Source organism: Lichenostomus cassidix, chromosome 2, assembly GCF_008360975.1.
Source record: "Lichenostomus cassidix isolate B80296 chromosome 2, HeHo_3.0, whole genome shotgun sequence".
NCBI classification, from domain to species: Eukaryota; Metazoa; Chordata; class Aves; order Passeriformes; family Meliphagidae; genus Lichenostomus; species Lichenostomus cassidix.
The window spans coordinates 89,913,917-89,937,611 of NC_139482.1; the positions used below are offsets into that span (position 1 = coordinate 89,913,917).

The 23,695-nt window shown below is 39.1% G+C and overlaps 1 protein-coding gene across 1 annotated transcript in view; it reads left to right on the plus strand.

Annotated features, from left to right (window-relative positions):
• GALNT12 (polypeptide N-acetylgalactosaminyltransferase 12) overlaps positions 1 to 23,695 on the plus strand; it is a 46,023-nt gene extending 22,328 nt beyond the window's left edge. The window contains exons 6-10 of the mRNA XM_085052321.1: positions 3,741 to 3,917; positions 6,477 to 6,608; positions 13,351 to 13,464; positions 19,468 to 19,623; positions 21,955 to 23,695. Of these exons, the coding sequence (XP_084908447.1) occupies positions 3,741 to 3,917; positions 6,477 to 6,608; positions 13,351 to 13,464; positions 19,468 to 19,623; positions 21,955 to 22,092 (717 nt within the window). The 3' untranslated portion in view covers positions 22,093 to 23,695. The remainder of the gene's footprint in view (positions 1 to 3,740; positions 3,918 to 6,476; positions 6,609 to 13,350; positions 13,465 to 19,467; positions 19,624 to 21,954) is intronic.

Genomic DNA, 23,695 nt, shown 5'->3' on the forward strand with positions numbered 1-23,695 from the left:
AAAAGCATGATGACTAATAGAGATGGAGGCTACGTGCTGAATGCAGAATCGAGTCAATGTACCTCAATTTTGGATTGCTTAATGCTATTTGGCTGGATAAAATTTCACTTCATGGGCATAATGGGCATTGAAACTCCTCTTTCTGAGGGATTCAAAACATGCTCTTTCATCTTCTGCCTCTTGTACTCAGGGCAAAGGGAACCTGGTTGCAGCTTCCCTCCCCTCTCTGCTCTTGGTCCTGCAAGTGGTGCTGCAGTGTCAGTTTGTTTCTGGGGACCAAGGCTTAATATGCCTGTGGTTTGTCCTTCAGCCCAGCATGTGCTAAAAGGCCTTTCTTCTCAGAAATTTTATTGCCCATGAGCCTGGATGATATGCCTCAGAGCACCTGGGGTCTTTTCCAACATTTTAGTGTTGTTTCTTTTTGTCAGGATATGGAAATCTGTTTTGCACTGAGAGCAGCCAGGATGGGTCCACGTGTCTGGAGTGCCTCTCCACCCACCCAGTTTCCAGCAGATTGTGCATGAGCACCACACTGGGGGCTCAGCCACAAGTCATCAGGAAAAATTTTAGCACAGAGAGCAGCAGAAGCATAGGGGTTTCCCCATTTTGCCCGTTTTTAGGATGTAGCATCCTTTTAATGTTTTTTATTTCTTCCAGAGAGTCTTAAAATGTTAGAATGATCTGGTAGAGCCTTTATACTTTAGCATTCATTGACCCAGCACTAGGTCAATTGTCCAGAGACCCTGGCAGGGACAGCGATCTCAAGGCGAGATCTGAACATTTTCTGTAGGTTTTCATGATGCCACCATCTGTCTCTGAAAGCAAATGAAAATATGCCGATAGTCTGCATGCATCAAGATGAAAGTGAAAGTAAAAAAAGGAATGTCACCTTGGTTTCTTATTGAAGTGAAGGAAAAATGTGTGCTTTTATAATAAGAGCTGTGAGTTAGCCAGACTTAGTAAAGAAACAGATCTGCATGTACGTGAGCTTGCAAAATAGACATGCAACCTAATGTGCTTTTCTGTTACAGAAGGTTGAAACAATTTTATGAGGAATATTCTGCAGAGCCACTTATTTAGCATTTAGTAATCAACTTTAGTTTCTCTATTAAATTCCTTGCTTTATTTTATGACTGTTCATTTGTACCTGATTTTATATAGAGGTCATAATGTTTTCCATTAAAATGAAAATGAATAAAGCTTTTGAGGAATTTTTTTTAGCTTAAATATATTTCATTTTCTTTTTTAATAGGTAGACAAGATAATTTTTGCACTGTTTTTTTGAAATATGTAAAATTTAATGAGCATTGCTTAGCAACCTACAGTTAGTTTTAAGGGAGCTTTAATTATTTAAAATTCAGCTGTTATGGAATTCTCTTTTTGTCATTAGTGTAACAGAGGTATGGTCAGTTTGTTTCATTCCTTTGAAATCAGATTTTTTCAAGGAAGAGTTGAAGCATGTGTTTCTTTCTTAACTTCATTTTTTTCAGTAGTCTTTATCATCTGTTCCTCATATCTTATTCAAAAGTAGATTGATCTAAACACTAATGATCCATTAAAAATTCTTATGTGGAATATAGCATTGGACATTGTTAAACTAACAAACTTCTGGTTCTTAATATTTGCTGACAAATCTTGAATGGTAAATGGCAACTTTAAAAAGGTAATCTTAAACATAGAAATAATAATTATGAAAAATACTGTTTTGAAACAAATCTCAGAAAAGCAAGTCCTAAAGTGAAAGTGGATAGTTGGTTTCCTAGCAGCTTTCAAAATGGCAGTAGTGTAACTTACATATGACAATATGCAAATTGTTTAAAAGACCACTACAGAATTCTAGATTTCTTGTATAATTCCTTTAATCATCTTTGTTCAAATGACAAATATACTGTTTCCCTGAAAAGCAGCAAAAAAAGAAGAGAGAAACCTCACATGAAAAACAAGAAAATGAAACTTTTAAATCCAGGAAGTAACAATTATCCAGTAGTCCCTATAGTTGAATAATGAATTACTTATTACTTTAAGAAAACCTTGTTTTCAAAGCAAATGTGTATATCAGAGTGCTTACACTTTGCTAATTAAGCCTCAGTATTTTGCCACGTATAAAGTCGGATGTCATTATGCAAAACCAAATCAATGGAGATATTTGTTAATTTCCAAATTTAGAAATTTGAGAGAAATTCTAAATAACTTAAAAAATAAAAAAGCAGTCTGAATCCAAGTCCCATCTTGTGTGAACTGAAAGCCTTCATCTTTTTAGATTCCTAAAAGTCCCAGAGAGAGGTAGGAAAAGTCCCATCACTGATCTTTTGACTCTGTTAGCAACAGAGCTTTTATTTGCTACCTCATAGCTTTCACTCTTGCTGTGTTCATTTGAATAACATGTAATTAAAAATGTATGTCCTACACAAGAAGGTTGTCAGGGAGCAAACTTCTACCCCTTAAGCCTATCCCAGCTAATTTCCTTTGTCTTCCATTTACAATGGAATGATGAACTGCCACTTATGCAAAGTTGAATACATGAGGAGAATTCTGAATCTTTTATGGAAGGTCTGTCAGAGCCACTGGTGACAGCCTCAAATTAATCCCAGTGCAGCAACATTTCCTGCCTTCCTCCCCTCTAACTAAATTTCAGGAACTTTTTTCCAGGCACCCTTCAGAAACAGGGCATCTGTCATGTTGTGGTCACACACAATATTAAATAGGAAATACCTAGCTGAGCTTTCCTTTCAGGTAATCAAACTTGAGATCAGAATGGGTGATGGGAGAGTGGCTGTGTAGATGAGCTGCCAAAAGCCCTTGGTTTTCAAAGGAGAAGAGTATAATTACAAAAATGTGCAGAGTGCTGAGGCTAATGGATCCGCTTGATGGTTGTTTCTGGAGTTTATCTTGTGGGCTGTGCACTTCCTGACCTGGGGATCCAGAGAGACAAGAGGGTGAGCACAAGGGCAGAGTGATGGTTGGCAGGGCTCTGCCAATTCCACGTTCAGGTGCAAGTACTTCCTTGGCAGCAAGCAAGAATATTGATTTAGACAGGGGAGGGTGTTTCATTGTTTTTGGTTGAACCATGTTAAGTTGTAGAAATACTTTGCTTTTTCTTTTCATGTGTTGGGTGTGGGGTACCTTTCCCAGCTTTCCAATGGAAAGGGTTAGTGTGGTTTTATCACCAGGCACCTATGCCTCCTTTCTAGGTTGGTGAATGTACAAATAGGAACAGAACATACTATTCTTCCATGATATAACAAGCTTACCTGTTTAGTCAAGTCAACTTTCCAGTAGAATATGTAGATGGTATATAGATCTTATAGATTCCTGGTAAGAATTAGTTATCAGCCATTGATTTCTTTCTGAGGTAGCTATTTACATGGTTAATTAGGAAAAGAAGTATGCCTCTTTTTTCTTCTTTATTTTTTTTTTTTTAACAATGCCTGCATAACTTATATTGTAGACCACATCTTCTCATGAGAAAAATAAAACTAAGAAAGGAATATTGCTCTTCAGATAAAACCAGAGATGTGGTTATCTCCTTGTGAACTCAGAGCAAATTATGGAGAGCAACAAGGATGTAATTTTACCCAGTTTAGTCATCAAATGAGACGCAAAATTATTGTATGTGTTACTTTTAGTATGGTGTGATATTCTCAAGCAGGTGTTATTCTTACATAGGCTTATTGTTACTATATCCTCGAGCTTGCGAAGACCCAAATTAATGATACACACCATGTCAATTCTTTGCTCAGATATGGCAGTGTGGAGGAAGCCTTGAGATCCATCCTTGCTCCCATGTAGGTCACGTTTTCCCCAAGCAAGCTCCGTACTCACGGTCCAAAGCTTTGGCAAACAGCGTGCGTGCAGCTGAAGTGTGGATGGATGAATACAAACAACTTTATTACCACCGAAACCCACACGCTCGCCTGGTGAGTTCAAGTGCACTGTTCCTGGAATTCCAGTAGAATTTGTTTTCAACCTACTGGCTATTGATCAAGCTAATATTTAACGTGAAGTGCTTTTTATGTTTGTTTCTTATTTCTTCCGAAACTTTTTCACAGGTGTAGAATAAGTGTATAATTTTTAGTTCTCGGATAAAATTAGAAATTCTGTTAGAGTACAAGGTGGCCCAATCTATGTCAGTATTAAATGAATAAATGAAAGAATAACACGAAGTGAGGTGATCAAAGCAAGGAGGAATTGTTTAGTCTAAATGTGCACTTCTGTGAAATGGCCGATACAGGATTCTCTCAAAGAGAATTACAGACACACAATTAATAAATGCAAATCAACAAGTTTCAGTGGACAGTAGACCTTCAGGTGAACAGCATGTTAATAATATTTAGGAAAATTACCTGTCTTGTGATAATTGTAAAACTTTGGACTGATGTAAAATAAAATAGATTTTTCTGTTTGATTTACTGCTGCACCATGTTTAGTTAAAAAAAACCAACAAAACAAACCAAAACCAAAATCAATATTTAAAAGATTAAATTAATTAAAATCAGTCATGGGATCTCAGATGGAAATGTTTCAAGGGGGTTCTTTTAAGTTAATGTTTTTATTTGCCTTGGAGTGAAAATACAAGATCATTTGCTTGCAGAATTTTTCAGGAGACAAATACTGTAAAAATTAAGTACATCAAAACAGTAAAGCAGTGTGCAAATTCATAACCTGGATATATTTATCATGAGGGGCTTGTAGGCTGGAAGACAGTAACACTGAAATGTCCTTGCAGTTCTAGAAATGAATTAAATGAACCTCTAGCACAAGGTCCGAAATTCAGGCCCTAAAGAGATAATTCTCTGCTGTTGCTTGTTTCTGGAGGTGCATGATCTCTTTCCATGCAAAGTTTTCGAAGTGCTGCCTTTCTGATTTTGTGCCTGGGGAGAGCTGCCCTGTGGTGGGGTGCTGGGCATCCACCTCTGGCTACACCAGACCAGAGCTGAGGGACCAGTGTGGGGCACAGGGAGCCACCCACTCATTTTAGGGGCCAATCCCAACAGACATGCCAAGGGAAAACTGCTCTTGAAAACTTTAGGCTCTGAAAAGATACGCTGGAGGATGCTGGAGAAGATGAATTTGGTTAGCTTTCATCTTGTGTTTCTTTGGATTAAATTGGGTAATTAGATTATTATAGTCCACACGTTTGTAATAATTGTTTTACTTTAACATCATAAGAGCCATTTAGGTTTTATTATCAGTCTGACTTAGAGAGAAATATGGGATTCACCCATAGGCAATGCCAGGCTGATTCGGCTTGTCATACACAAAAAGAGCAATAAACACTGACAGTTTTTCTTCTAAAGTGGTGGGCATCTTATGTCTATAATGACAGAGCTTTAACTTAAAAAAGTTAAAGCTATGTTATTTGTGTGTTAGTATTGGAAGTTTCATGTACTGGTTTATTGTAACACAGAGGATGTAAGCTGAACCTCATGCGGGTTTTTCTACCCCATATCAAAGCTGCTGCCAATGAACTTTGGTTTCCAAATACTCTGCACACCACTTGTTGCAGCAGTTGAGTTCAGACCTTTTTACTTCATCAAACCCAAATATTCAGTTCTGTAGCATAATAGGAAAATGATTGATGCTATGGCTGCAAAAATTGGTTCCATGAAGTTTCACTTCAAGATTAATGTTCAGACCTCAGAGCTAATATGTCATGCTGTTTGTTTATTCAAGCAGGCATCTCTGCCTCTGCTTTACATCTGCTTTGTGTTTTCAGTGGTATTTTCACAGCTTTGAGAAATGCAAATACATTTGTGGTTTGATGAAAGAGTACATCAAGTGACCTGTAAAAATCTGGGGGCTGCAAATGCTATCTCATGCCTAGCTATCTGAAGTCCCCAGTCAATATAAAGATAGGTTTTTGAAGACAGACATAAAAAGATGTGAACTCTGCTCCAATCCATAGGCAGGGAAAAGTCTGCCATGAAAGCTTTTCTCTAGGGGTTTAAGATTTCATACTCCCCACCCCCCCCAAAACTACAAAGTTCAAAGAATGCATTAGCAGATGTACAAATTTCATCACCTAAGTGTAAAACTGTGCAGGTAATCTGCAAGTGGATGGTGGTATAATTTAAAATTCTCAAGAATCATTCACTGCTTTTGCGATTTTCCATTATCTATCTAAAGGGAGTTTTATTTTCCAATACGCCTTCTCAGTCTCCAGCAATCTGTATTCAAGGGCTTCCTCACTTGCAGATTCAGGGAGTTTTCTCAGACAAACTGTCTTCTAGAATATTTCAAAGTTCTACTTGCACAGTTCCAATTCTTTTTTGTCAACATTTAACAAATGTAAGGATAATGAAATCAAATCCAGCACCCAAACATGGTGATTTTTCCTGGCTAGAAGTCCTACTCATCACTGTAGCATACGGTTCCTAATAATGTATACAGATAATTTAAAAGAGGGCATCTGTTCTGGATGGGTTTTTTTAAAAAATTTTTTTTCTCCTTTCTTTTCTTTTTTTTTTTTTCTCTAGGAACCATATGGAGACGTGACAGAAAGGAGACTTCTACGAGAGAAGCTGAAATGTAAGGACTTCAAATGGTTCTTGGAGAATGTGTATCCAGAACTTCACGTACCTGAGGACAGACCAGGCTTCTTTGGAATGGTATGTGGCTGCTGAGAAGGGGCCCTACTTGCAGTTCTCTGAGCTTTCCTACTAAGTCAGTGTGAAGGTGTTTTTGTGCCAAAATCAGTTTGGGATTTTGGTAGAATTCAGTTAAAATTTGGTAGGCTTTACCATGTGTCTTCTATCAGAATCTTTACTTAAGGGGGTGCTGTTTATGAAAGAGCTCTGTGACAGAGTAGGAGAACAGGTAATATTGCCAAGAATTACTCCTTCTAAGTGACATATTGGGACTGTTAAAGGCAGCAAAGGATAAGGTTTTTATTTCTTGAAACGTTGCGTAACAAGGAAAGAGAACAGTAAAGTGTTGAACTGAAAAGAACGAGAGTGTGCTTTGAAACATATGTTCATACATTTTGTCTGATGAAAACTATGATGCTCTGGTGATGGGAAAGAGAGCTGGTGTTAAGTGCTTCCAGATCATAGGGGATTCTCTATATCAAAACCAACATGTTAATTTTTAATCTTGAGGTCACTTTAGACCAGCAAGGGTTCACAGGCAGTGGGTTCAATATCAGAATCCTCTTCTCTTTTTAAGAGTAGACAGCTCTTTATGCTTTTTGCAGTTTACAAATAAACTATAGCTCCATGTATATCACATTACTGTAATCTCATTTGGAAGGGATGAAGGCAAAGATGATGCAGCAAATACCTGGTTCCTCTCAAAAATTGCCAGATACCTGCTGCATGTTAGGAATGCAAAACTGCACCTTTCTACCAGGCAAAGACATATCAAATACCTTCCTGATTACCAATGCCACATTGACTTAAAAGTATTCACTGGTAACTCAATCACTCTGCAGATCCAGCTAAGCTGCATTCCCACACTGCTGCATCACATCCAGCCCTTGTCTTGCTGCCATCTGCCCTTCAGTTACTCAGCCTCTGCTGAATCTCCTTCAGGAAAGGGAAAAAAATCTGATCTCTGTGGACATATAAAACGTTCAGGAGCCAAGTCTCCCCACAGCCTACCCTAATAGCTTTGTAACTTACTGAATTTAAATTATCCTACTGTGGAAATGCTGTGGTTACCCCTGAGAGAATGTATTTCCCCTGGGGAGCTGTGGGAGTTCCCACAGGGAGGGCAGCAGTTGTCAGAAAACCCCCTAGGAGCCTCTGGGAGAGTTGCCACCCTCCTCCACTTGTCTTGGAGCTTCCAAGAGAGGCATCTCTGTGTGATCACTGGTATGGAAGGTATTACACACCATTATCCAGTACCTTGAAGCAGTAAGATATTATAAGACTTACCATCCAGGAGCATTTCAGGAATTTTGTCCTTCCCTCCACCCCCATCCTTCCCCCTCCAAAAGAAGGAGTTATACTGGTGTCAGTGATAGTGCTTCAGCCTCCTGGGGAGGAGAAAGGATTTGTGCAGTTTCTTTCATGATTTAATTGTCATCCTCAGGCAAGGGGTTGACAGTATCTAGAATTAATAACTCTTGTTCAGAGCTGCTTGAGGTATCTAGAGTGTAATTTAGGTGTGCTCTATATATTTCTCTAAAAACAATTCATAAATGCTGTCATCTAGTCGTGAGCATAATAAGAATACACCATTTTTTGGGGGGAGGAAGAATTTAAAATGTGATTGAAGTACAGTTGTACTCTGAGAAACTGAGAGTGCAAAAATGACACCTACTGATTCAGCTGATTTGTGGATGCTGAGTCCCATCTGCTAGCTTCAATGAATCACTGATGATGTTCTTTACTCCCGCCTTAGCTGTATAGTGCTTTTCTGGTTCACAAAAATACTGTGTTTAAAAGTGTCAGCTTTGATAACAGCTCAATTTAGTGTGAGGTTATTTAATTGTTCAAAGAGAATACAAGGGAATATGGGAATTTTTTACCTCCCTTAAAAATCTTTTTGCTTTTGAACTGAAGTTGAAAATATTTCTAAGATTGCCCATAAGTCAGCCATGTGCTATTCAGAGTTAAGAATTACTGAGCAGCATTCGGTGCTGTGCACTGACAAGCAGAGACTCTTGTGCTACATGTTTTTTCTTGATACATAGATAAAAATATACTACACTTGGTTGTCTAAAAAGTTAGCTGCCTAAAACTTTACTTAAACATACTGAATTATGAATCTTTTTGCCTGAGATATGATTGCATTCCTTCAAACTGCCGGAGACCTAGAAATGAGATAAATATCTTCCTGCTTTCTCTTGGGCTTCATGCAGCTTTGCAACTTTGTGGGACATGGACTAAAGATTTTGGCTTGAATAAGTTCTTTTGGGTGGGCAGGAAGGAGTGAAGCTGGTAGGCACTCAGTGGGTTAAAATGAGACGTTAGCGCTTCTGGAAAGGCTGGTAATACCTTTTAGGCTCTTGTGTAGAGCACTGATGTCTCTCTTTTTCTGGCATAGCATCTGATTTGGCCGTCCTTGAGCACAAACTTACTGGCAGAGTATACACTATACTTGTGCTTTGGTAGGTGTGAAATCGTAAGACTTGAGCCCCAGCTCTGCACAGATTGCCCACCTAGACAGCACAGACCACGTCTGCTTACAAATCTCAGCTACCCTGGCAAGGGAGGGATGGTGTGGGTGTCTGTAGGAAGAACTTTGAGCTGGCTGGTGTGTTCAGTATTAGTCAGTCTGGTGACTTAGCTGCATTGTGCAGCTGGATGAAGATGGAGGAACTGGGCAGTACCTCCTGTGATCTTTTCATGTTATTGGTGGCTGTGGAAATGCATGGCTGCAAAGCAAGGGAACAGTCAGGGCTCTGCTCTCCTCTAAGGTATATGTAAGTATTGCTGGCATTGAGGTGCATATCTGAGGATAAAGATTATGGTCAGTCAGTGAATTTGACTGTGAACCTGGCATCAAGATTGCCTTTAAAAAACAGTGGTGACACAAAAATCAGGATTTTACACAAATTTTCTGTAAGTTTGATCACTTGGCAGTGAGACCATACTCTGTTCTGACATGATAAGTTTTTCTTTGTTCTTCTCAGTTTCTAGCTGATATTTTTTCCAGGTGAATGTGAAGCAACTAAGCTGGTAGATGTCTGTTGTGACTTTCTATCTGGTCACTCTTTCTGCCATCTATCTATAAAGGCATCTGTCACTGAATCAGCTGGGAAATCAAAAACTTGAATTTTTTTTTGACAGCTTCTTTCCCCATTTTCCTCCATGACCATCTTATCTTCATTTCCAAATGCTTAGCAATAATTTTCTTTTAATTTAGACTACATATAAACTTGAAAAAATTGGAAGGAAGATTTTAAATGATGCCTTTAACTAAACTATGAAGAGGTTTGTTTTGTTGGAACATGAAAGAGAATGTTATTTAAATTATCCAAATAACACATGATATATATGGACAGGCTTGCAGAAGAAGAGATCTTAGCTATGTGATTTAAATTACATAATCAAAGATATTGTATGTCTGGTGTTCCAAGTTCTCAGAGGTATTAGGATGCTGTCTCTAGGGTATACCTCAAAACTGCATTATAAGCCAATTTGTAGAGCTGCCACTTGAGATTGAATTGGTAGCCAAGATTAGGACTGACTAGACCTGGAGATCTTATGCCCATCACAGGAAAATATGCACCACTTGGTTGGCTGTACAGCCTCTGAAAGCTTGGGAGAGACTTTTAAAAGGAAATGAGAGAAATTCAAGTGTTTGATAATAGTCTCAAGTGAACACACCATTGTTTGAACCATGTGCTTATGTTTTTGAGTCTCCCAGGGAGATCTGGACTTGCTGGGGTGAGCCAATGAATCCAACAGCAGTGTCTCATCATAGGTTCCTTCAGGGGATTTTAGTCATCAGTGTTGTATATCCATTTCATCATTGCCCTTAAGAAGTTAATAGGTGATATGAAAATAACATTCACTCAGTAAAATCATTCCCTGTGACTGCTTAGATTACCTTTGGGATAAAAGCTTATGTCTGATCAGTGCTAGTGAAGCTGTTTGGCTTGCTGTAAATTCATATCTTACTGTGTCCCACAGTATCATCTGTCCATATCACTAATAGATCATCACCACTGCTACAATGGCAGAATAAGAGAGGATTCTGATCTATTTTGTGGATGTAGAGGATGGTTGGCAGTGCTCCGCTGGCCGTATTTAGCAACTAATATAATGAAGTTTTAATGTAAAAAATCCTTTATTGATAGTTTGTTTACAATGGATTTTATCATACAAAAATGCAACCCCAAACTCAGAATTATTCATAGAATGCCATCGGTATTGTATAGTTATATGCAAGTGTCCAGGTATTAGGAAACAATAGATTTAAATTTCTCCAAGCAGGAAGGTATAAGGTGAATATCTCAGTAGCTGGTGTTTATTACCTATCTCAGCCTCCAAGCAGTGCTAACTAAATGGCATATAGAGTAACACCAGCAATGTTTCAGTAGGAAGCAAATTTTGTAGAAAGACACAGCCAATAGTCCTGCATGGGTAGAATGTTTTAGATCTTAACAAAGTGTTTCACTGGCAAGGTGATCAACATTTTTTCTTGCTTCTGTTTCTCTAATGCAGCATTCTGCAAAAGAACTAAGGTAAGTTACAGAAAAAAATTCTTTTCTTATTGCATGACTTGTTTATGGTGGATATGGGAATAAACAGCTTCAGAAATGAGTGGATGATCACTGTTTTCCTAGAGCTGTTGCACGTAAAAGAAACTTAAACTATATATTCTCATTTAACAAGAGAAAAATATTTCATAAGTGCTCTCATACTGTTTTTTGGCCTTGGAACAGAGGGCAGGTTTGTTTGGTTTTTTTCTAATAAATGATGCTGCTGTCAGATTTTCAAACCTTTTTGTGTCATTTCACATCAGATAATTTAAAAGCTTCTAACATACTATTCCCACTAATTAGGTCTTGAATACCTATTGAGCTTCCTGATGAATTGTGGGCATATCTACCAGTGCCTGGCAAAATAAAATAAATATGGTCTACGTACATGTAGGAATATGTTGGCACATATCTCAAGCATTTATGTGTGAAAGAGAAACAGGAGAGAACACACATGGTAGCATCCAGGAGTACAGCCTCATTTTCAAGCCATCTGACATGAAGCTCAAGTTTAATCACCTCTTACACAGGTCCTGTTGTCTGTATCTGGGCATTGAGTAACAGGAGAGTTACTGTAAGTCTGGTAGTGCACTGCATTTTCAAACAGATTATTTAAAATTCCAGGCCCCAAAAGGGAGCACATGCTTGAGCACGTGCCAGGGGGTGATGGTAAAGAGTGATAGTGAAGGCATTGGAAGGGCACCATGGATGAGGGCTTTTGCTCTTGAAGCCACTGGACAGTCAGGCAGAGTCATGTTATTAAACACATTAATGGGAGACCCTCTGGTCTTGAAGACAGCTGCTGACAACAACTACTGTAGAGATACAATTACCATTTTAAGAGGTTATGACTTTTAAGTCGATGTTTCTTGATGCAGAATATAGAAACATGGGAAGCTTATTGTTTGGTTTATGTAGTTCCATGACAGTGTTAAAAATAGTCTGTGTAAGACGCTTCTCTTCCCTGTTTTTCTAAGTGTAATTCTTGCCTTCCATTAGGAAGGTAAACAAAATGTTTTCCTTTGACTGTTCAAGGAGGATTGCTGTGGTCTAATGTGGGAGTGAGCACAAGGCAGTGGAAAGAAGATGTTGGGTAGCACTAGAACTTGGCAAAGCAAACACATATAGAACACAAGTATTTAGTTTTCCAACTTGTGTGGTTTGCTCTGCAGTGGGTTTAGGTCCTGTGGGGTTTGTCTTGTTTGTTTGGTTTTAGCCTCCTGCAATCCCTATGTGTCTGCTCATTTTCCACATTAAGAACTGAGGATATGATTATCATGACTAGGGAAGAGCAGTGAAATTACACCTTTGTAAACTAATTCTTCTGAGATTTACTCTGCTCATTCTTTTTGTCTGTGATATAATTACACTCAGTAACAGGGGCATTTGGCTTCTTGTTTACAGAACTTGTTTTGCTCTCTGTAATTTCAAATTTGGTTACGTGACTAATACCAGGAATCAGTTGTTGTTATGTCATTGTGTAACTTATTTTCAGTTATTTTTGCATCCTGAATACTTAAATGCAAATTCTTGTTAACTAGCCTGTTGTTTTTAAAATTAGCTAATTTCATTTTTCAAAATTTAATATGAAAATTATGTGCCTCTTCTGTCAGAGATCCACAACATGAGTAAAGAGCATTTACTATCACACCTGGTGTCTCTTTCCAAAGATGTATTTTGCCCACTTTCATGATTTGTGATCCTAAAATCTGTCTGCTTGTTCTGCCTCAAGAGGGTACTGGAGTCCTTTCGAGAACAAATCCTCCTAACATTTCCCATTTGACAAACTGAGAAAAGTATGTAGTCATCTTTTCATAAGAAAATTGAACAAGTAGATCCTGGGGGAAAAAGGCATGGCAGGCTCTTTTGTTCTGCATGAGTTGCTGGCTTGTTGGGTTTCAACACAGTTTTTCACAGTTTCTACCTTCTTCCTTTGCAAATACATTGGAACATTGTGTCATTCCTAGGGGAAGCCATTGTGTCTGGCTGCTTCAATGCTCAAAGTGAGGATGGTCCAGACAGTTTTATTTCCCATTAGTTTGAGAGATGTTACCATTGCATCTCTTTGATCTATTCCAGTTAATTTGCACCAGCTTTGTGATGGATCTCAGAGCCCAGCAGGATGGCTGTAGAGTGACTGCAGAATATCTTCCTTGCTTTAGACTAATACTTAAAAAATATTCTTTTGTTTTGATTAGCTGAAGAATAGAGGAATGGAAAACTTCTGTTTTGATTATAACCCTACAAATGAACATCAAGTAACTGGACACAGGATCATACTCTACCCATGCCATGGCATGGGACAAAATCAGGTAAGAATAATGTTTCATTTTCCATGACAAACACTTATGGTTGTAATGGAGGTATGGTAAAATCACTGTAGTAGGGCTGAGAGAATATGTTGCCACAGTAAGGTGATCTTCATTCAAATTTTGATTCTTGCACTAAATGCTTTTTATTTTGAAGTGTCTTCAGGTCAGATTTTCTTTATTCTGAAGATGTGTCTACCCAGCCCAGGGAATTCATGCATACCTTTATTATGCCTTTCCACAGAGCTCATTAGCAGGGTTAATAGCACATCAGTGCAGCTATAGTCTCACAGGCCACTGTTTGCTCATCTCCAAAATCCCTCTGAGCTTTTGTCTGTCCATGCCTCTAAAGCCCTTAATAATGTTGCAAACCTCACCTAGTTCCACATGTGTCTGTCATCATGTGGTGCTTGTCTAACTGCACAAGAGGCTTTGGACCACATCTCCTGTGGCATTACAGAAATGTCCCCCTGGTCTTAGATTCCACAGTCCTGCAGAGCAGGGATCCTCTTTAACACTTTCATTCTTGCTCTCTTGGTTTTAACTTCTGAAGCTGAAAATGCTGTTGTCTTTCTCCAGGTTGATTGAAACCTCGTGCAGCAGTGGTTAGTTTTGATGCCCATAAACCTCTCTGCAGAATGCCGTGTTAAAAGTGTTGTAGGGCACTGTGCACCAAGTAAGAATGGCTGTTTTGCATGGTTTTGGCTGACTATTCTCCAGAACTGAGGTTTGGTGTTTGATGTGGGGCATGTACTTGCCTGTGTGTCTTGATTTATGGCTTCTAACCCAGATTAGACTAAACACTGTACTTGAGATGTGGTCTCACCAGTGCTGAGTACCAAAGCTCTTGTGACACCTCTTGTACATAACCCTGTGACAGCTTGAGTGGCTTGACTGTTTGAGTCTTTTTATAAGGAAATTAATCCAAACATTCAGTTAGGAAAGTTTGGAAAAAGGAAAACAAAGTTTGGAAAGAAAGCAGAGATGTGCCAGATAAACAGTGTATCTGCTATCATTCTGAACTCTGCTTTAAAAAACTCATAAAAGCACGAGTGTAAAACATATCTGTATTGAGGAGAAAGCTGCTAATATGAATTGCATTTTACATGAGAAGGGGAAAAGAAACAACAATGTACTTCAGATCTTAAAAGGAAATAGTTGCTCATAACAAGTTTATTGCCCAAAGTATTATAACTATTATTTAGTATTATTTATTAGCTCCCAAAGTATTATAACTATTATTTAGTATTATTTATTAGCTCATGTCTGGTTTATGTCTTAAGTTTCCTGATATTTCTGTCCTGGAGGCCAAGATGTAGGGGAAGGCAGGAGGAGAATCTTGCACCATAAAAGCCAAAGGATCTCAGTACTGGCAGATGTATGCCAATTATGCTAAATCATCAGCTTACCCCATACCTCACCCCATTTGGTCCCTCAGTTCAGTTTTATGCCCAAGGTAAGCATACTTCTATAGATCTATGTAGAAGATAAGTTAATAATCAGATAACCCAGTCAAGCCACTTTCTTACAAATAAGATTTGATTTCTTTTGTAGATTGAGAAGTATTTCATGTATAGGATTATATGCTAACATGCCCAAGGTATTTATAGATTTATTTTTTCCTTGTATGGCAGATTACAGAGAGCAAAGAGGTTGCATTTTTTTGTATTTCTCTGAACAAAAAGAGTTCGCTTAAATTTTATCCCTTTCCCCAAGAAAAAATAAAGACATAGGATAAAAGGTGAAAGCAAAAGAGAAATATAAATGAGAGGTGAATTGTGATGAGATGGCATTTTTAGTTATCCTTTGTTTATCTGGCACTAAGAGATTAACTGAATTTACTGCAAGGTATCACATCCCTGGATATTAATGCTCTCCCATCTCTGCTGATGGTGTGATGCATCCATGTACCTGCAGTAGCAGGCGTCAGGCTGGAGGCAGCGACACTCTCGGAACTGTGCAAACCACTCCCTCTGCTGGCATCCAAGCAGGAGGAGGAAGGAGAAATGGAGAAACTACCTGACTGCAATATAAACCAATAAAGGAAAACATGAGATGACTCAAGAGAACTGCAGAGCCTGAGGAGGGAAGGCCAAACACAGGAAATGGGTAAAACTAGATTAGTGAAATGGGCAAAAGGCATGGGAGGGCTGGCAGGAGCCAGGGAGAAAGGGCCAATGTGAGAAAGGGCAGTAGGAGTTTGGGACAGAGGTTGTGCAAAGGTGATGAGCATGGCATGTATGATGGAGGAAAGAGTAGGACAGGGAGCAAAGCAAGCAGAGTCATTGGAGAATATTTTAGTGGAGAGGGGCAGGGTTACTGAACGTGTGAGCAGAGATACCAGCTGGCAAACAGGGAGCATGAGTAAGAGTGATAGGTAGTTACGGGAGAATAAGTGGACATCAGGAAGAGTTGTGGGTGGGGGAACAGAGGAAGGCTGAAATAAGATAAGATGCAGAAGCACAAGTGAGATGGAGAACTGGAAGTCAGGGTTTCTGAACTTGCTTCTCCCTTTTCTGGCTCACAAATATCTGTGAAACCTACCAGCAGGTAATTTCTCTCCATTTCTTTCCCGTCCCACCACCTTCTTGACAGTCTTTCTTAAAAGATATCAGGCTGCTTCTTGTGGTGTGAATTCCTTGGCAGATGACAGTGTCAGGACGAAAACAGTCAAATCTTCCACATGTACATCCATCGCTGTTTGATGATGAAATGATGGTGGCAAGGTTGGTCAGCCTCTAGTATCAACAACCACAGAGTTTCAGAGGTGTTTACTGACAACAGGCAGCCCTTAATTTCTGTTTGGCACCTGGAAAAGAATCTGCCATCTTAGTCCCAAACTCTTCCCGCCCTTTCTCCTCAAGTCTGTTCCCATCACTCTACTCACTGCCTATACAGAGCTTTAGCAGCAAACCCTCATTCCAAGCTTCACTCCATTTTTCCCTGTCCCACACCAGGCAGGTGGCTGTTTATGCAGGGGACAACTGCAAAACTCTTCACTTAGTGACCTCTGAATATCTGTGTGTACTGTGCCAAGAGGAGAGAGCTCTGTGCTCCTGGTTATTTATAAGGTTGAGAACCTGCTCCTGTTTTACATCTCAGTGAGTAAAAACACTCTCAGAAAACTGAAGCTCCTGGTAATTTGTTGCTGTTCTTCCTCGAATCCATGGTCTAATTGAGAGAGTTTCCTTTAGTCTTTTTGTGTGAGCATAAGAAAACGAACAGGAGGTTGTTTAAAATCATCATGTTCATTATCACAAGAAGGTGAGGATAACACTGCAGTGTTAGGAGCTGAGTGTATATGGAAGAGAGGCAAGAAATAGGCAAAACACTGGCCACTGATTGCTTGTACCTTGGGCTGCTTATGATTTGTGGGAGTATCTGCCCCTGCAGATGAGAATGAAAGGCTTTGAAATTCAACACCAGAATTCAACACCTTTGCCTTTCCTGGTATGGCTGGGAAGCAGTACAGAGGACACCAATATGTGATGGCAAGAAACCAACATTTGATACATTTGAGGTAAATAGTGAGAGGAATACAAAGAACTTAGCAAAGCCTTTTGGTTTTCAGCAAAAAAGAGTATCAGAACTGGTAACCCCTCTGCTGGTTCTACCCATCAAGTGCAAACTTTTTCCTGCATGCAAAAGAACAGTAGCCCAGCATAGAAAGGTTTGAGAGTGTGTTTCAGGGTCCAGTGAGGTAGCCAAAATCTGCTGCTGGCCCCAGTACCTGAGAGACACTGATGCAGCTGAGGCATATCCTGTAGATTGTCCAGAAGCCATAGATACTGGGAAAAAGGCCTCATCAAGTTTCCCAATGGCACTTAAAGGAATCTACTTATTCTCAGAAGGAAAGAAATGCAGTAAGGCTACTAGTTCTTGGGCCATGGATTAGTTTGAAAATGCTTCCTTTCTGCTGACAGAATGCAAGAAAAGAGAACTGAAAAACACTTTACCTTTTGAGGAGGAGGAGATTTATTTCATGTATTACCAGAGCTTGGAAAAGCCCAAAGCCTGAAGTATTTATTCAATTTGAAGCAGTACAGGGTAATGAACAGTCTTATGTTCATTGGGCAACAAAGCAGGAGTGCTTGGTTGCTAATACTATTACCCCATTCCTTAAAGATACCCAGAAATTAACCATTTTACTTGCTCTTCTTTGGAATCTGGTGCAAGTCCTTGAGAGACCATTCAGGAATGATGTCAGTAGTAAGAAGTGCTCTGATCTAGTAGCTGCTCCATTTATTCTTGATGCATCTGGTGCAGTCAGCAGCTTGCAGGCTTTCACTTATAATACAAATTGCTAAGGAGTTATTATATCTAATAAATCCCCTAACGAGCAAGGCTCTAAATATGGCCTTGTGAAAGTGGCAGCTGTAAAAAGCGTCCATCCACACACAATTGAGCAGAGCCGAGGCTTTTTCTGTTTTCACAAGCCATAGGATTAAAATGCATAGGATTAAAATGCATTAAAATAGGCAGGGAAGAACCCCTGCCTATTAGGGTAAATAGTAATAATAATAATAGGACCAATATTTGCACAATTTACTTTTATTGTTGATGAGGTTTTTTTTTTTTTTGCATAAGGCAAATGTAAAGGTAGTGCCACCTTACATTGTAGGAACAGATCCTAACAATAGGTTTCAAGGGGAAATCATGGTTTCCAGGGTCTTATGTCAGGAGGGAGACCTCTAGCCTGATGTTGCTTTCTCCAAACACTCATTTCCCTTTGTGGTTTTCCACAAATGACTTGTGGTATACAGGTGAATTCTGGGGGGGTCAGTCACTTGCATCATTGCTGGAAAAGAAAAGCCATGAGGCTCCACAGGGTTATGCAGTGGGCAGTGTTGTTTGGTGTATGGCTGTGACAGCCACCTTGGCAGAGAAATTCCTCACTGTGATAATGGGAGGGGCAGATTTCATGAAGCAGCTATCATCAGTGTAGTCTAGATCAGACCTCTTACACTTGGAAATGGATGGCTGCAGATTTTGCAATTGCACAGTCCTGTTTATACTGAAACTCCATTTCCAATTTCTCTTTCAAGGCTATTAGCCTTGGTGGTGGTTAAGGATGTTTTTGTGCTAAGTTCAAGTGTATACATTTCTGAATTTGTATAGACTCTTTCACAAAGCCTGACAGTCTCCAGGGGTGAAACAAAACAAAAGAGGATTCCTTCTCCCCCTCACCCTTTTATTGGTCTCTGCTAATGCACCTGTACTGTTGGTAATAAGCAATTTTCTGATGTTTATAAAACTCTCCTCTACTTTATTGAGTATAATCTAAATCAGATCTAAACACACATCCGTGCACTATAGTCATCTAAATTATTTATAAGCATGCTAAATACAAACAACTCTCAAACTCTGCTGCTCTTTAATGAAGTCCAAAAGTTGGCAAATGTCCATAAGTATAAAATTGTAAGGAAGTCTTCAACCATAATTGCTACAGAAGCCAGGAGTTTCAGGGCATGTTCAGAACACTTCTGTAGAATATAGTGCAACAAAGATAGTAAATTGTATCTAAGAAAGTTTTGTTCATCTTCAAAAGCAGCTGTAACTGATTTACTTCAAAGAATATCTTAAAACTTTATAGAATAAAATGCTTATCACCATGCATCCTTAGTACATTATAACTGAAAATGAACCTGGACCAAACTGCATTTGAACAATGCAGCAACTCTTGAACTCTCTATTTGAACTTTGAACAACTCCTTAGCTAAAAGTAACATTACTTTGTGATGACTGAATTAAGAAGGTGTAATGTCAGACTAGAAATTGTTTTCCATCCTGTGTTTAAGGGGAGTCTAGAATGTGAAAGTCGAATACTACAGTTGAATTTTGTAAGTTCTTTAATGCCAGAATGCCTGTTTTCCAGTACATTTATTCAACATTTCTTGCATTTTAAGTGATACCAGAGAAAAGTAGTGCTGTGATGAGATTGTGATGATACTCTCTGTGTACACATGAAATGATTGCTGTCCTTTGTTTCTTCCCTTGGGTTTGTAGTTTTTTGAGTACACATCCCATAATGAAATACGTTACAACACGCGACAACCAGAAGTCTGTGCAGCAGTCGATTCAGGGACTGACTACTTGACAATGTATTTGTGTCAAGAAAATGTCCACAGTGTTCCTGAAAACGAGAAGTTTGTTTTCAGAGAGGTAAGTGTGCCTGCTTGGGTTTGATTTGTTTTGAGCATGGGTGAAAGGAAAGTTGTGGAGGTTTTTTTCTTTTTATCCTACTGCATACACATCATGCAGGACACAACACTGGCACAGGTCTCTGGGAGAAATGTGTTGTCTTGGCTTTTTAATACCTGAACACAGAAACAGGGTAGCAGGCAAAGAGTATGCCAGTCATAAAAAACAGGAAGACGAGAGGAAAGAAAGCACCCTTGTTAACATCAAAGAGGTTGGGGACATTCTCTCTTGCATGTCACGTCTACTGTCTTCACCTGAGACTGAGGTACCTCAATATACCCCTTCCCCAGCCAGTCATGTGGCTGGCCTACTTCTGCTCTCTCTTCATTGACTTATTACCCAGTATTTATATTACTATACATTCCCAATACTTCACACACCATCCTTACTTTGTGCTCTTTCCTGCTTTTAAGCAGCTGCCTCTACATGCTATTAGAAAAACTTGTGTTTGGCAGTTTCGAATCTCTAAAGAAGCTCCTGGATGCCTGAGAGAAAATAAGCTGGATGAAAAATTATGGCCTTGGTCAGGTTCTGGAGTGTTGCTGTTTGGCTAAGGGAAAAGGTCACATAACATATCAAAATGGTATATTTACATAATGTGTCTGCATAATGCATCTAAACTTTTCAGGCTCCATGGTTGACAAATTTCATGCTTGGGTACTACCACCAGTGACAGGTAGCAGGGTAAACTGTAAAAAAGTAAGATGAAAATTACTGTCCAAATCTAGTCCAGAGTGAAGCTCATAGTGATATTACTAAATAAAAATGTTTAAAAGCCTGATTTTAGAAATGATGCTTCATTTTTAATGCTGACTTTTAAGAAAATTGCTCAAGGGTATATATATATTAATCCCTAAGATGACATATATTGAGGTATCTTCAGTTGCTTCAAGAAGTAATTGAGAAAACTGAAATTTTCAAATTGAGAGAATGAAAAAAATGAAAAAAAGTTACGGAATCCATCTGTTTCCACTGTATTCCTAACCATTAATTTTAGCATCTGAAACTTTAGCAATTATTTTAAGTCATTGTTTTCGTGATCTCTTTGTGCCTGTGTGTGATTTGAGTGCACTGCTCTGCTTCAATTCCTCTTCTTCTGCTGCATAAATCAAAACCAGCAGTCCCCACCTTTCAAGGCGAGTGATGGGTGAGGTGTCAGCACCACATTTCTTTTGCTTTGTGCACGGTAGTGTCAGACAGCTGTCCTTATGGATGTAGCATAATCAAAAACTTGAACAGCCAGAAGAGAATTAAGTTCTTGCGGACGCTGAGTCAAGAACGAGTGAGATAGATACTGATTAATCCCCTCAAAAATTCGAATTATCATGACGGAAACGGGAAAGTCATTCAGCAGCTGGGTCTGTCAGCAAGCCTGTAAGCAAACACACGCTGCTGGGCATCAGGAGCTGCAGCTCAGGATACAATTAAGTGCAACATTCCTGATCACGGAAGGAGCAGACTTCTACAGGAGTCAAGGTTAGGCTCAGAAATAAGGTGCTGGCATTTTGCTTTCAAAGCTGCTAGAGGCTTTGGAAGTGCTTAGGGGAATGTCACCCAAGCTGAAGGGATGGCCTCAGAGCAGGGCAGTCCTCCAGGGCTGGCTGCACTGCCCTTCTGCAGCTCACCATCCTAGCTGACAGTGCTCTTGGACTGGAACAAAAAACTTGGACTGGAGATTACCATAAAAGGAGGACCTGAGGTCTCAAAATGTGTTCTTTAGGGAATTTGACTGTGGAGGCCTGTCAGACCTTACACCTCTGAGGCAGCTGTACTGCCCTTCACCAAAGCAAGTGAACTCCACGCACATCTGCAGGCAAGGGGCATGCCTAGATATTTTTACTTTTTCCACCAAACATATACCCTATGAAAAGAAGGGAAAATTTCTTGCTAAAAATATGTCCAACATTTACACTTAATGAAAAATATTTGCCTTTTACTTACAAGATGTGCAATAAATGGATAAATCTGGGTAGTGCCTGTGCTCGGCTTTGGTTTTATCTGCCATGTTCTGGTCCAGTAACAAAAGGCAATGAAAGTGAATGTTAGCACATCTTTTATGGGCTGAGATGTCACTTCATGAGTCACTCTAAAGCAATGTTGATGTAAGTTTTTGAGTAAGTTTAAAAGCAGGATCTTTTGATAAAGATTCAGAGATCCTCAAGTTATGCATTTTGGCCGTACTGCACAACCTCATTGGAAAAATATGTGTGATATTTATTTGTTGCCAATGTCTTCTATTACTTTAAAACACAGTGGTATGTCTGAAAAGCAAACTTTATTTCTCTTTTGTAGGATGGTACCTTGTTTCACCCCCAAACCCAGAAGTGTGTACAAGCAGAGGCAAACGCTTACAATGGGAACCCAGCACCATTGTTACGACCTTGCACCAACTCGGACTACCAAAAATGGTTCTTCAAAGAAAGAAGTTGATCCAGATGTTGTCTGGGATACAGCTGAATACAAAAATTCTGCTTTTTCTAGTCAGCAGTTAGTCAGCCTTTTGAAAAATCTCATAAGTGATATATTTTTGTATGGAAAGAACTGTAATTAGTTTACAAGCCTTGGATCTCGTTTCCTGGAGCTTTAGAAGGCACTAAGCATTGAGAGCTATGTAAAGTGCCACAGAATCTGCTCCTTTTCTCTTTATTTGGCAGCTACATAACTGCTTCTGAAGTGTCTTAGGTTCTTTTCACAAGTGACAATATATTTTTTTAATCTACTGTGTGGCAGTAAGGCAGTCAAAATAATTGCACTAATGTTAATCTGCCAATAATTTAAAATGTTTATTTTTCTACTAAAACATTCTGCAGTCGGGTCTCTTAACAGATAGTAATTAATAATTATTCTTGTCTTTTAAATACCAAGAAGGTAAATGTAGGCCATATTCTGCCCTAAGTGACTACCACAAAGCCTCCACTGAAGAGGGTGTGGATTTACATGCGAAGGCAGAGTATGTCTGCATGGTTTTGCACAAATAACAATCTAGATGCATACAGGTTGCACATGCTTGACAATACTATACCTTAAATGTTGTGACAATTTTAGATGCTCATGGCACTTGACAAGTTTGTAGTCATGCTTAAGTCTGGTTTGGGAGTAAAATGGGGATTTTGTCATCATTCTTAAAGGCAGAAGGCAACAATATTTAAAGGTGATGCTTTGGGAAAAGCTATTTAGATTCATATGGACCTAGCTATGTGGCTGTGTCCTAGAAGGCCCAATCAACTTTAACATCATGTGGATTTTTAACATGCGTAAAACTTGCAAGATAAGACCTAGCAAGAATTATTTTTAAAAAAATTGAAATTACAGTTAGAGAAAACAAATCTTAAAATTTAAGTGTTTAAATGATTCATGTAAGAATGATTATATTTTAAAAATGGTTTTGCAAGTGATTGTTATGATATGCAGCTAATATTAATACAAAAAGGATTGTCTCCTGGGTATACCTTAAATTTTGTCTGGGAGCTCCTTTTTGATGAGCTGGCCATGCATATGGTCCTGTTGAAAACATGGGGTATAATCTGCACCAGGACAAAATGGTTTGTGCAATGGTGAGTGGGATCTGCCCTGCCCAATCAGACATGCAGTGTGTGTACAGCAATGTATCTGGCCATTGACCATCAGCCTTACCATGTTGATTAGAAGGCTTTCAGCTCTTTCTCTGTCAGATGAAGGAATGCTTCTGTGTAGAAGGATGAAAATGTCCACCTTTTTTCCCTCAGAAGCCTTGGCATCTGTTTGGATTAATTTGGTATGTATTTTGTTATTTGCTTTTATTCATGTTTTCTATAAAAAATGTACAGCCTTTTCTTTGAATCCCCATAAGCTCATGCCATTTTGGCATACCTATTTATATGATTGGGGTAGGGGGGAGGGTTTTTGCCTGTAGGATATACATATATAGGTTCTTCCAATGTCTTTCTAACCCATGTAGATAGAATGTTTTTGTGAGCACCTTTAAAGTTTTGTCTCCGTGGGCTGAACTGATGAAATTGATGTTAGAATTAATAAAATATTTTGTGATTCAGAA